Genomic DNA, 12255 nt, shown 5'->3' on the forward strand with positions numbered 1-12255 from the left:
CAAATTGAGAATCACTCTTCCATATCAATCCCGAGCCTCTCGAACATCAAAATTAACTATATATGCAAGTCATAATACACCGTATAAAACTATACAAGGTCTCAAATGATCAATTGGGTCGTTACAAAAGAAAAGAAAAAACTATATTTTCTGATAAATGATTGTAAGTTATAAATATATTTTAGATTTTATTTTCTCATAAATAACTCGTACGTTGCAACACAAGGAAGAAGTTCGCTATCTCCTTGTCTAATGACTTGAATTAGTAATTATCTTCGGCATGTAACGGATACTGGAAAAAAAGCTTTAAAAGAGCATATATTCCTCTTAAAGTCACTCATTAATAAATTATCGGTAAACGTGTTATACTCTTTAAAGGATAAAGTAAAAAAGATATATATACTAAAATGAAGAAAGAATCAATAACTACAGTCTAACTCTCTTTATAACAGTCTCGATTGTTTCGATATATTTGGCTTTTATAGTGAATGACTGTTATACACCTATAACAACATTTGACGTTTAAATACTTTTTGGCTGTTATAGATAAAAATTATCTAAAAATCAATTATTTTTCCTTTTTTAATATTACATATAAAAAATAAGAAAATTATTCAAATTTAAAATCTCAAAAGATATGCATATTTTACTAGTTAAATATTGAAGAAAACTAATACATTATTAATAAATTCATAACTAAACTCTAAGGCGGATATTAAAGGTAGCTACCTAGAAAAATAAATTCTTTCAAGATTGATGGAACAATTTTGTAATTGTAGCTTGTTTCGTAGATTTCATTCTCTTACTAGCGATATAACGTTTGAATTGGTGAAGATTTGTGTCCAAAGTTTCGGCAAAAAAGTATCCAATAGCTTTACTTTGAAAACAATTTAAGAGCTTAACAGTTAAATTTTATTTCTAAATATTTTTTGGAATTTGTTTAATGAAAAAGATATCATGTGCAAATCTTCAAATCTTATATCTTATGCAATATAGAAACTTTGTTTGGTAGAAACGATTGTGCGCGTATTTTTAGAATTACTATTAGTAATCTTAAAGATTCTATATGGCTGTTATAGATGGGTAATTTTACAAAGAGCGTTCTGCTATAAATATGGTTGTTGTTGTTATAGGTAAAAAGTTATTATAGAGAGGTAAAATATAACTTAAAAAATCGGTTCCGGAGAAATCTTGGCTTTTACAGTGAATGTTTGTTATACAGAAATGTTATTATAGAGAGGTCTGACCGTACATGATATGGTATAATATTCGATTGGACCTAAGATTCTCATCATTTGAAAGGCTGTTGAATTATTCATGGCTATTAGTTACATACTTGCATGCTAAAGTAGCAGCATTGACTTAGCACTTTCAAGTGATAATTAGAGGTCACAACTCACAACGATAGAAGTTTCCAGTTGCTCGTCTCATGACTCTTAATCTTGGGCTGGCTGGGCCTGATTGGTGGAGCCAACTACAATAGTGATTGGGTCTAGGTCAGCAAGTAGAAATGGGCTTTTCAACATATTTTGAGGAAGAATTAACCCAAATAGTCGTTCACCTGATCTCTTAAATAAATAATAGCCGATAGATGTATAATATACATATAATTCGTGTATAACATATGTATAACTGTGTATAAATAATATATAATTTATGTATACCGGTTAAAAAAAATAAACGTCGAATCTGACCGGCTATTTGTGTAACAATTCCTAAAAAATTTGAACGCTCACTTGCATTTAACTCAATTCGTTGAGAGGGTCTTATGTAGCTTTTTTTTTTAAAAAAAATAATTATTCTCATGGGTGGTGGAATAAAAAAAAACAATTCATTAAATTTTGGAACTAGAGATGAAGGAACGCCTAAGGATTTCCTCCAAAAATTACTCTGCAGAGGTTGGATCTCACACTAAATAAAACTAGATTTGATATGTCATAATAGAAGATAGATCCAAATTTTGAGTCTTGAAGTGTTGGTAACACACTGATACACAGATATTTTACATTTACGGTGACCAATAGCTGTATGTGAATTAATTAAAAGGTAAAAGCATAATCTTTATTGCACATTTTCTTTGTGACCTTTGGTCGTAGATTATAGCCCTTTAGCTTTTGTATTGTATTTCTTTACCTATTTTTCTACCCTTTAGTTGTAGATTATAGGTCCTTTAGTTCCTTTGTTCTATTTCCTCATCTGTTTGTCTGACTTAGGGGGTGGCATGTGGGCCGGTCCGGGTCCTAAACTGGCTAAGTGGGCCGGTCCAAACGGTTCTGGTCTCGGTCCGGTCCAAACGGTTCTGGTCCCGGTCCGGTCCCTAACTAAATGGACTAAACGGTCATTTTATAGGAACCGGCCCGGGACCGGACCCACGAACTCACGGTCCCAGGCTAAATGGGCCGGGCCTCCGAGCTAAACGGGCAAAGTGAGCCCAACGGCTAAAATATTAATTTTTTTTTAAAAAAAAAATAGAATTGAAATTAGAGAGAAAAAGATGTAAAAAAAAAATATCTAAGGCAATCCTTGTAAATTTTATTATAGAATTGTGACCTAAATTTTTTAATTCAAAATTTAAAGACAAAAATATTGTAAAGAGATATTCAAAGTAATGCATTATAATTTTATTATAGCATTAAAAAAATATGGCAATATCTTTCTTAGTCTTCCTCCCCTATCAAATGAGCACAACAAAGTGCTAATACCACCATTAAGAAGAAAAAGAAACTAATCAAGATGTGTCAAAATACAAGTTATATAATACATACTAATTTTTGTTCATACAAGTTACATGGTATCTCTTACAAACTTCATAAATCCTTCAAGGTTCGGAAGAATTTCCGTTGGTGGTGGCGGAAAAGTAGCTTGGTCATCACCGCTTCCATTGTCGGGCGAAGCAGTATCATCCGCAAGTTCAGCTAGCAGTTCTTCGTAAGCTTCGTCTTCCTCTGGTTGTGATTCAGCAAGTCCAAAATTTCTTCTTTCCGAACGGATCCAATCTCTGGAAAGTACTAATTTTTCCAAGCTCTCCCTCATAGACGCTCTATAATCACCGAGTTGAAGTCTTGCTTGACTGAAAGCGCTCTCTGATGCTACTGTTGAAGCTTGAATAGTTAAAATATCTCGGGTCATCCTTGAAAGTACCGGAAAGTATTTTTCTTTGTCCTTCCACTATTGCAAAAGATTAAAGGAGCCGTCGGAATTCACTTCCTCAAATTGCTGCGACAAATAAACTTCAAGCTCATTTAGTTGTGAAAAATCATTATTACTAGAACCTTGAGAACCCATAAACCCCGCCCAAGCACTAAGTGCCCCTACTCCCGCAGTTCTTTTAGATGATTGAGAATCATAAGAAGAAGGAGTTGGAACATTTGATCTAGCATGATTTAATGCAACTTGATAAGCATTATAAATAGTTTGAGCATTTATTCTAATTGAGGCTATTGCTTTCGGAAGTCCAGCCAACTCAGCATCTTCAAGTGCTAAGCCATTATAAATAGTTTCATACCAAAATTGAGGATCTCCTAATTTCATACAAGGAATTAACAAAGCAGCAACATCATAAATAGGGGGAATAGGGAAAAAATATTTTTTAAACTTTTTTCTCATAGAATCAATAGCAAGTTTATAAATTTCCTCACTCTCTGAAAATTGAGTAAACAAATTTACAAGTTCTGCAATATAAACTAAACAGTTAGAAATAGTAGGATAATATTGCCCAGAAAATTCATTTGTAGTAATATGAATTTTTTCTAAAAAATCAACAAGCATTTTAACATTAGCCCAGTCCCCATTCGTAAGGTGCTCATCATCATCACTTACATGTGTATTAAACGTTGAGTTTATGGGGTTTCTATATTCATATGCAACAACCAAACTTTCATACATGTAATTCCATATAGTTGGACAAGGTTTAGGAACCTTTCTTTCTCTTAGGCCAAATTCATCGCATCTTTTAAAATATTCTCTAAGTCTACTTCTACGGCTTGAATAAAAAAGTCAGTTAAGAGTCATTTTAACCTTTTCAATTTTAATATTTAAAATTCTCATACCATCACCCACAATTAAATGGTAAATATGACAAATACATCTAATATGAAAATTGAGACTTAAGAGTTGGAATGAGTTTACCGAATTGACGAACAACTTGTTGAAAATTGATTATCATTGAAGACTTGAATACTTCAATTCACCAACTTCACAATTTTTTCACAAATTGTAACAATAGTAAGCAATAATAGCAAGTATAGAAGAAAATTAGAGAGAGATTGTGATAGATTAATATTGATTTTGTAAGAAAAAATGAAAGAATGAGGGGGTATTTATAGTTGAAAATAGGGAAAAAGTGTAATTATAAAACGGTTGGGGCAAAAAACAAAATTGGGGAGGTTAAATGGCTATTTTCTAAATAGCCAACGACTATTTTTGACAGCCCAATGACTGTTTTTTAAATTTTCTAGACGACTCTTTTTTTTTTTTTAAAAAAAGTACCGTTGGGACCGGTCCTGGCCCGCCAAGGGACCGATCCTGGCCCGTTTGGTCCGTTAGGCTCGTTTGAACCATGGTCCCGGTCCCGGACCGCCCCACTTGCCACACTTAGTCTCACCTTTAGTTATAAATTATAGTTCATGTTAGTTCCTTTATTTTATTTCTTCACCTGTTTTGCAACCTTTAGTGGTAGATTATATTTCGGTAATTCATTTTATTTTTGTTGCTTGTTTTTGGGATAGTGCTTGCGTAGTGACTCCTAGATTATAGTGGCTTTGGTGAACGATGGTAGAGCAAGGTCTTGTCCTCAGGGGCGTCAGCGCGAGAGAGGGGATGCGGGGGGTAAGAGGGTAAGAGGGCTAAGGGAGCTACTAGGCTGAGAGTGGGGTCTTAGAACATAGGAACTTTGACTGAAAAATCTGTAGAACTAGCGAAGATTCTCGAGAAAGGGAAGATCAATATAGCTTGTGTACATGAGACTAGGTGGGTAGGAGATAAAGCACGGGATGTGGATAGTTGTAAACTTTGGTATTCTGGGAGGGTGGAGGGAAGGAACGGGGTAGGTATCTTGGTTGATAAGGATCTCCGGGAACTAGTGGTGGAGGTTAGGAGGGTGAATGACAGACTGATGACTATTAAGCTAGTTGTTGGAGGTTTTACTTTGAACATAATCAATGCATACGCACCCCAAGCAGGCTTGGATAAGGAAGTCATGAGACGTTTCTGGGAGGATTTGGATGAGATGGTGCGTGGTATCCCGCATACCGAGAAGCTTTTCATATGAGGAGATTTCAACGGACACATTGGAGCGACGTCTAGGGGGTATGATGATGCACATGGTGGATTTGGTTTTCGAGATAGAAACGGAGGAAAAATGTCCCTGCTAGACTTTGTTAGAGCATTTGATTTAGTGATAGCAAACTCGAGTTTCCCGAAGAAGAGGGAGCACTTGGTCACCTTCCGGAGTTCGGTGGACGAGACTCAGATTGATTATTTACTCTGCAAGAAGTCCGATAGAGCTCTTTGCATGGATTGCAAGATTATCCCGAGTGAGAACCTCTCGACCCTTCATAGGCTCCTGGTAATGGACCTTGGGATCATGAGGAAGAGAGGGAGGAGGAGGAGGAGGAGGGCGATGTATAGCCAACATAGGATCAAGTGGGGAGCCTTGACGGGAGCTAAAGCGCAGGAGTTGGGGGTCAAGCTGGTGACTATGAGGGCTTGGATGAGTAGTGGGGACGCAAGCGCTATGTGGACCATGATTGCGCAGTGCATTAGGGAAGTCGCGAGTGAGGTATTAGGGGTCTCAAAGGGTTACTCTGGTAGTCACAAGGGAGACTGGCGGTAGAGTGAAGAGGAGCAAGGAAAAGTGAAAACCAAGAAAGCATCGTATCTGAAGCTAGTGGAAAGTGTAGTCGAGGAGGAGAAGAGGGCGAATAAGGAGCATTATAAGTTGGCTAATAAAGAGGCAAAACTAGCAGTTACGGTGGCCAAAACTATAACTTTTAGTCATTTGTATGAGGAACTCGAGGGCCGAAGTGGGGATAAGAGGTTGTTCAGGTTAGCCAAGGCGCAAGAAAGAAAGGAGTGTGACTTAGACCAAATAAAGTGCATCAAGGATGAAGAAGGTAGAGTAGTGTTAGATGAGGGGCTTATCCGTCGTATATGGCAGACCTACTTCCATAGTCTCTTTAACGGGGAGGGGGACATGAGCACTGTTGTGGGTGATTTGGAACTCTCCGGGAGTCGTTGTGACTTTGGGTATTATAGGCGGATTAGAGTTGATGAAGTTGAGGGGGCTATGCGTAAGATGAGTAGGGGCAAAGCGACCGAACCGGATGAAATTCTGGTAGAGTTTTGGAAGAGTGCGGGAAAGGCAGGCTTGGAGTGACTCACCAAGTTATTTAATATCATTTTTAGAACGAAGAAGATGTCCGAAGAGGGGAGGTGGAGCACATTGGTTCCTGTATGCAAGAACAAGGGTGATATCTAAAATTGCAATAACTATCAGGGTATCAAGCTGCTTAGCCATACTATGAAAGTCTGGGAGAGAGTGGTAGAGTTAAGGGTGAGGAAGATGGTGTCTATTTTCGAGAACCAGTTTGGGTTTATGCCATGGCGTTCGACTACAGAAGCCAAATACCTTGTTAGGAGATTGATGGAGCAGCATAGGGAGAGAAAGAAGGACTTGTATATGGTGTTCATCGACTTAGAAAATGCGCACGATAAAGTTCCGAGGGAGGTTTTGTAGAGATGTTTGGAGGCTAGAGGTATACATGTTGCCTACGTTAGGTTGATTAAGGACATATATGATGGAGTAAAGACCCGAGTGAGGGTGGTGGGTGGGGACTCAGACCATTTTCCGATTATGATGGGGTTGCATCATGGGTCGGCATTCAGCCCTTTTTTGTTTGCTCTGGTGATGGACGTACTGACACGCCACATCCAAGGGGAGGTGCTGTGGTGCATGCTATTTGCAGACGATATTGTATTGATTGACGAGACGCGAGACAATGTGAACGCGCAATTAGAGGTATGAAGGCAGACCCTGGAATCTAAAGGTTTTAAGTTGAGCAGGACCAAGATAGAATACTTAGAGTGTAAGTTCAGCGGCGAGACTCAAGAGGGGGAAGGGGAGGTGAGGCTGGACTCGCATGTCATCCCTATGAGAGAAAGTTTTAAGTACCTTGGGTCTATTATTCAGGGGGATGGGGATATTGATGAAGATGTCACACATTGTATTGGGACGGGATGTATGAAATGTAGACTCGCTTCCGGTGTTTTATGTGACAAGAAGGTGCCACCGAAACTTAAGGGTAAGTTCTACAGAGTGGTGGTCAGACCAACGATGTTGTATGGGGCTGAGTGTTGGCCAGTCAAGATCGCTCATGTACAGAAGATGAAGGTAGTAGAGATGAAGATGTTGAGATGGATGTGCGGGCACACCATGTTAGATATGATAAAAAATGAGGTTATTCGCGACAAGGTGAGTGTAGTCCCTATTGAGGACAAGATGTGCGAAGCGCGACTAATTAGGTGGTTTGGTCATGTGAGGAGGAGGATGAGCACAAACGTCCCTGTGAGGAGGTGTGAAAGGTTGACATTGGAAGGCCTACGGAGAGGTAGAGGTAGGCCAAAGAAGAGGTGGGGAGAGGTGATTAGGCAAGACATGGCGCAACTTCAGCTGACCGAGGACATGACCCTTGAAAGGAAGGTATGGAGGTCGAAGATTAGGGTAGTAGAGTAGGTAGTCTAGAGTGTTCATAACAGTAGTATTGGCATGCAGTCTCATTTTCTGTGGGCAGTAGATTTTTATGACTAACCGTAGTTTTCTTTCATTGTTGATTACCTTAATATCTTATTCTTTTTATTATGCTTTTATATGACTTTTTGGTACTGTCCCTTCTTGTCTATATTTTCATTAATGTGGTGCTTATGCTTTCCCGAGTCGAGGATCTAATGGAAACAACCTCTCTATCCTCACAAGGTAGGGGTAAGGTCTGCGTACACACTACCCTCCCCATACCCCACGGTGTGAGATAAGACTGGGTATGTTGTTGTTGTTGTTGTAAAAGCATAGCCAACTCATCCAAGACTGCCTACCTCTCTCCCTCTCCCTATGGATAAGGAGAGGTGCAGAGGCGGATATAGTGATGCATTAAGGTGAAAATATAAATTAATTAACATATGATTTAGTGATAATTATATTTGCAAAGATATGTGTCATGTATTTAATTAGTTGGTGTAAATATGGGTAAATATTTAATAATTTAAACTAAATAAGTTATGAATTGAGATTCTATCACAATCCATTTAATTTATTGGATTCGAACTTTATTATTGCATTTATTTAATTGATTGTTAAGAGCTCTAGTCAAAGCTACTAAATTCATACAAACCCCTAAATCTTTAGCTATGGAGAGGTGAGCTGTTGGCAAATTAAAGGATAAAGGGTAGGTCTATGAAAAATGTAATGGTCTAAAAGACAACATGATACGTGATGATTGGAAAAGTAAATTTAGTGAATGATTAAAGTAGCTTTAGTTTGCTTTATTTTACAAATGTTTACTTTCGTTACAAATTGCTTATAAAAATATCGACAAGCATGATCTGTTATTGCTGTCCTTTTGGTGCGTGAATCGCCCACTTGGTTGATCTCTTCGTTTAATTTCCCGATAATTTTACTTACATGAAAAATGATAAAAGAACTACTAAAATAATTATTAAAAATAAATAAATTTCTCATGAAAGCTCAAGTATGAACAGTTTATTAAATTTAAATTTTTAAAAAATGTGAAAGTTATACTATAACAAAATATAATTGTACCGAACATTCTAAAACGTTTCAAAATTGAAAAGGGTAATTTACATATAAATTGAAAAAGATGGAGTAACAACATGCAAATGTATTTCAAAAAACATTGGTGGCCATGAAATGATGTTAAAATAATTATTGTACCGCGAATGAGATATTCTTTTTTAATAAAGGCAGTTTTCAATCAATTAATTAGCAACTTTTTCGGGTCGAAGTTTCATTATGAAAAGGAATTTGAAGCTACTTATATAATTTTTTTTAAGGCTGAAGAAGTAGAAAATTAATTGCTTAGAAGTCGTGACAAGAAAAAATACAGTATAAGTGTATAACAATCTCGTTTGTTCCGATATTTTTTAGCTGATATAATAAAGTGTTGTTATATCGGACTTATATTATAACATAACATAAAAATCGATTTTGAAAAAAATTATCTTTTATATTGAATGGATATAATATAGAAATTATTGTTATAAAGAAGTCTGACCGTATTAATCTATGGATTAACTTAAAATAGTGAATAGTACGTTGCAATTCATTCAGATATTATTTAGGGTAGGTTCAAAGACCAAGCCCTTCCTTGCTCAGTTATTCACGGTCAACTAATATCCAAACCAAATTATTTCTATGAAATCCGATTCCCGAGGAAAAAAATTGGATAAAAATGAATGAAATTTAGTCAAAGATCCTCCAATCTGTTCTTTTTGGCAAGAGTGGGTTGATCTAGTGGTAAACACCCTTCACTTCTAATCAAGAGGTTGCGAGTTCGAATCACTTCAAGAGCAAGGTGAGAAGTTCTTGGAGGGAGGGAGCCGAGGGCCTATCGGAAACAGCCTCTCTATTTAAGGGTAGGGGTAAGGTTTGCGTACACACTACCCTCCCCATACCCCACTAGTGAGATTATACTGAGTTGTTGTATCCTCCAATGTGTTCTTCATTGCCTCTTATTATGAATAACATGTAATGTAATGTAATATCAGATGGATTTGACAATGATATTAATCTCCATGTACCTAAAAGACAGAAATAATAGAATTGATGCTAATTGCTTGTGGTCAGATTAAAAGATAGTGATTAATTACTTTTAATTAACTCACGGACTGATAAATATCCTGTTTACCTTCCCCTCCCGAAATAGACAAGGAAGTGATGAATTACGTTTTACGTTTTAATAAAAAAAGATTTAACCTCTTTTTTTTTTCTTTTTTTTTCATTTTCAACAAGCAAACAAAAGAGTCGGTAACCAATAAATGAAGCTTGATCTAAATTCTAGCAAAATTTCTTGTATGAGCAAAATGTAAAATTGGCAAGGATTAATTACTAGCTTTAACAATCATTCAATAAATTAATACTATAAGCACACAACTCCTACAAAAAGACATTAAAAAGGACTTTAATTATAATAACAATATTTCAAAACTTTCAAGTTATTAATCATCAAAGGATTCATGATAATTGATATAAATCGAAATATTCACAAAACATGAAATTAAAATGATATTCCATATTCAAACATATGATCATACTTTTCCCAGTTGCTGTTTCTTTCTGGATCAAATACATACCAGATTACCAAACACTACAATTTTGTAATGTTGAGTATTATTTCCCTAAGAAAAGTCTCTATTTTTCTTTCCTTTAGTCAATATTGGCCTTCTGCAACAAGAACTGCTGGAATTGGAAATTCCATAATTGCCATCATTATACATCAAAGGCAAGTCGTTTGCATCTTCACCTTCATCCTCATGAGTGGCAATACGAATGCAAGAACACCGTTCCAACGACGCGAAAAACGCGGCCGCAACGCCGTTGATGAACCACATGGCCATCCCGTCAAGTTTTCTGCAGCCGGGAGTGGAGGACGACCGGACCCTTGGCTCGTCGGAACTTGCTCGGAAACTAAATAAGCCGCCGCAGCTAGTGGTGGTAGCTGCCATGATTTGGATGAGAGAGAGTGGGGATAAGTCACAGAAAATAGGAAGAGTGGGTGACAAAGGTAGCTTTTATAATTTGGATTGTATGTGAAGAGTTTTATTTTTAAATAAAAGAACCTTTAGTTGCTACATGTTCATCAATAATCATTGCGATTTTTAACATTTACGCATGCCCTTCTTCATCTTTTTCACTATTTTTTTTGTGATAAACACTAAGAACGGAATTGTCACACTATAGAGGTAAAAAAAGCTACCTTTACAAAATGAAATAAGCACAAGTGAAAGATTTAATAATAGCTATATAAAATAAAATTAGCAAACAAAAGAGAGGCACTCCGAGCTTTGATTATTCACTCATAATCTTTTAAATTCTTATTTCTGCGATGTACCTATCAACATTCAACCTAAGAAAATAAATAGAATCACAATTATTTATAATATTACAAAATCTATTTTGATTAGAATATTCCTATTTAATTTTGACTACAAAATCTAATTAGACCTAAATTAAAGAAACTATAAATATTAAATCCTAAATAAGTTTTGATTCCTAATCTTGGTTTAATTTCTACATACACATTAACAGATGAATATTTACAAACTCCAGTACATGGTCGTAAGTAGTTCAACATACATAGTGGACATAAACTAAAATCTTGATGGGATTTAATATTAGATTGAGAGATATTCACTTTATTGACCAATAATATTTTCTTTTGCAAATTAAGTGACAAAAGGATTAAGGAGGCCCCCAGTAGATCATATGAAAAAACAAAACAGGATAACGTGTTCGTGTTTTTTTTTTTTTAAACAGTAACATCTATTACTCTAGGCCTTGGCATGTTGCAAATGCAATTATGAAACCCAAATGTGTAAAGATGCATCAATCATAATACTAATTGCCCTCGATCTCCTTGGCCTTAAATAATTAGTCACAACCTGGCCTACACCGGATATGTCCCATCCTTGAAAGAAAAAATAATAGAATCTCTTATGTTTTGCGAGTTTAAGAGTAAATTCAAAGTATCTCTTTATTTCTGCTATTCCTTATTGTTACTTTCGTTTCGCCTTTCTGATTACAGTACTTACTATTAGTTTTGTATTTTTACTTTGGTTTTTCGATTGATATGCTTGTTGTTGTCCTTTTTTTATATTTTTATCGAGCCGAGGTTCTACCTGAAACAATCATTCTGCCTTCTTGGAGGTAGGGGTAAGGTCTGCGTACACTCTACCCTCCCCCAAACTCCACTAGTGAGATTATACTGGGTTGTTGTTGTTGTTGTTGTTGTTGTTGTTTAATACGAAGAAGAAAATGCAGTAGCAACCCACAGAAGAAGAAGAAGAAGCGCAACACAAGAGTAGAAGGGTATTAAATACAGGGGCGGTTCAAGTATATGCGAGCCTAAAGACAAAGTTTAATGTGAGACCCATTTTTCTAGATTTTTGAGATACAAAGTGTAAATAATCCTTTTTATAATCGTTTTTTCCTAATAATTCATTTTAATTGATAATATAGCCAACTCA

General features: G+C 36.2%; 1 protein-coding gene across 1 annotated transcript; it reads left to right on the forward strand.

Annotated features, from left to right (window-relative positions):
• Positions 1-5359: 5359 nt before the first annotated feature.
• Positions 5360-6376, forward strand: LOC138910374 (uncharacterized). The gene is made up of 2 exons (XM_070201609.1): positions 5360-5779; positions 5834-6376. Exons 1-2 carry the CDS (start codon positions 5360-5362, stop codon positions 6374-6376), a joined length of 963 nt encoding a protein of 320 aa, XP_070057710.1.
• The last annotated feature ends 5879 nt before the right edge of the window (positions 6377-12255 follow it).

The sequence above is a fragment of the Nicotiana tomentosiformis genome, chromosome 4 (genome assembly GCF_000390325.3).
Source record: "Nicotiana tomentosiformis chromosome 4, ASM39032v3, whole genome shotgun sequence".
Lineage (NCBI taxonomy): Eukaryota > Viridiplantae > Streptophyta > Magnoliopsida > Solanales > Solanaceae > Nicotiana > Nicotiana tomentosiformis.

Bases quoted from the DNA above. Each gene is read 5' to 3' on its own strand.
- LOC138910374 (XM_070201609.1), top strand. From the start codon at position 5,360: ATGTCCCTGCTAGACTTTGTTAGAGCATTTGATTTAGTGATAGCAAAC. The intron at 5,780-5,833 runs GTATTAGGGGTC...GACTGGCGGTAG, and splicing joins TTAGGGAAGTCGCGAGTGAG to AGTGAAGAGGAGCAAGGAAA.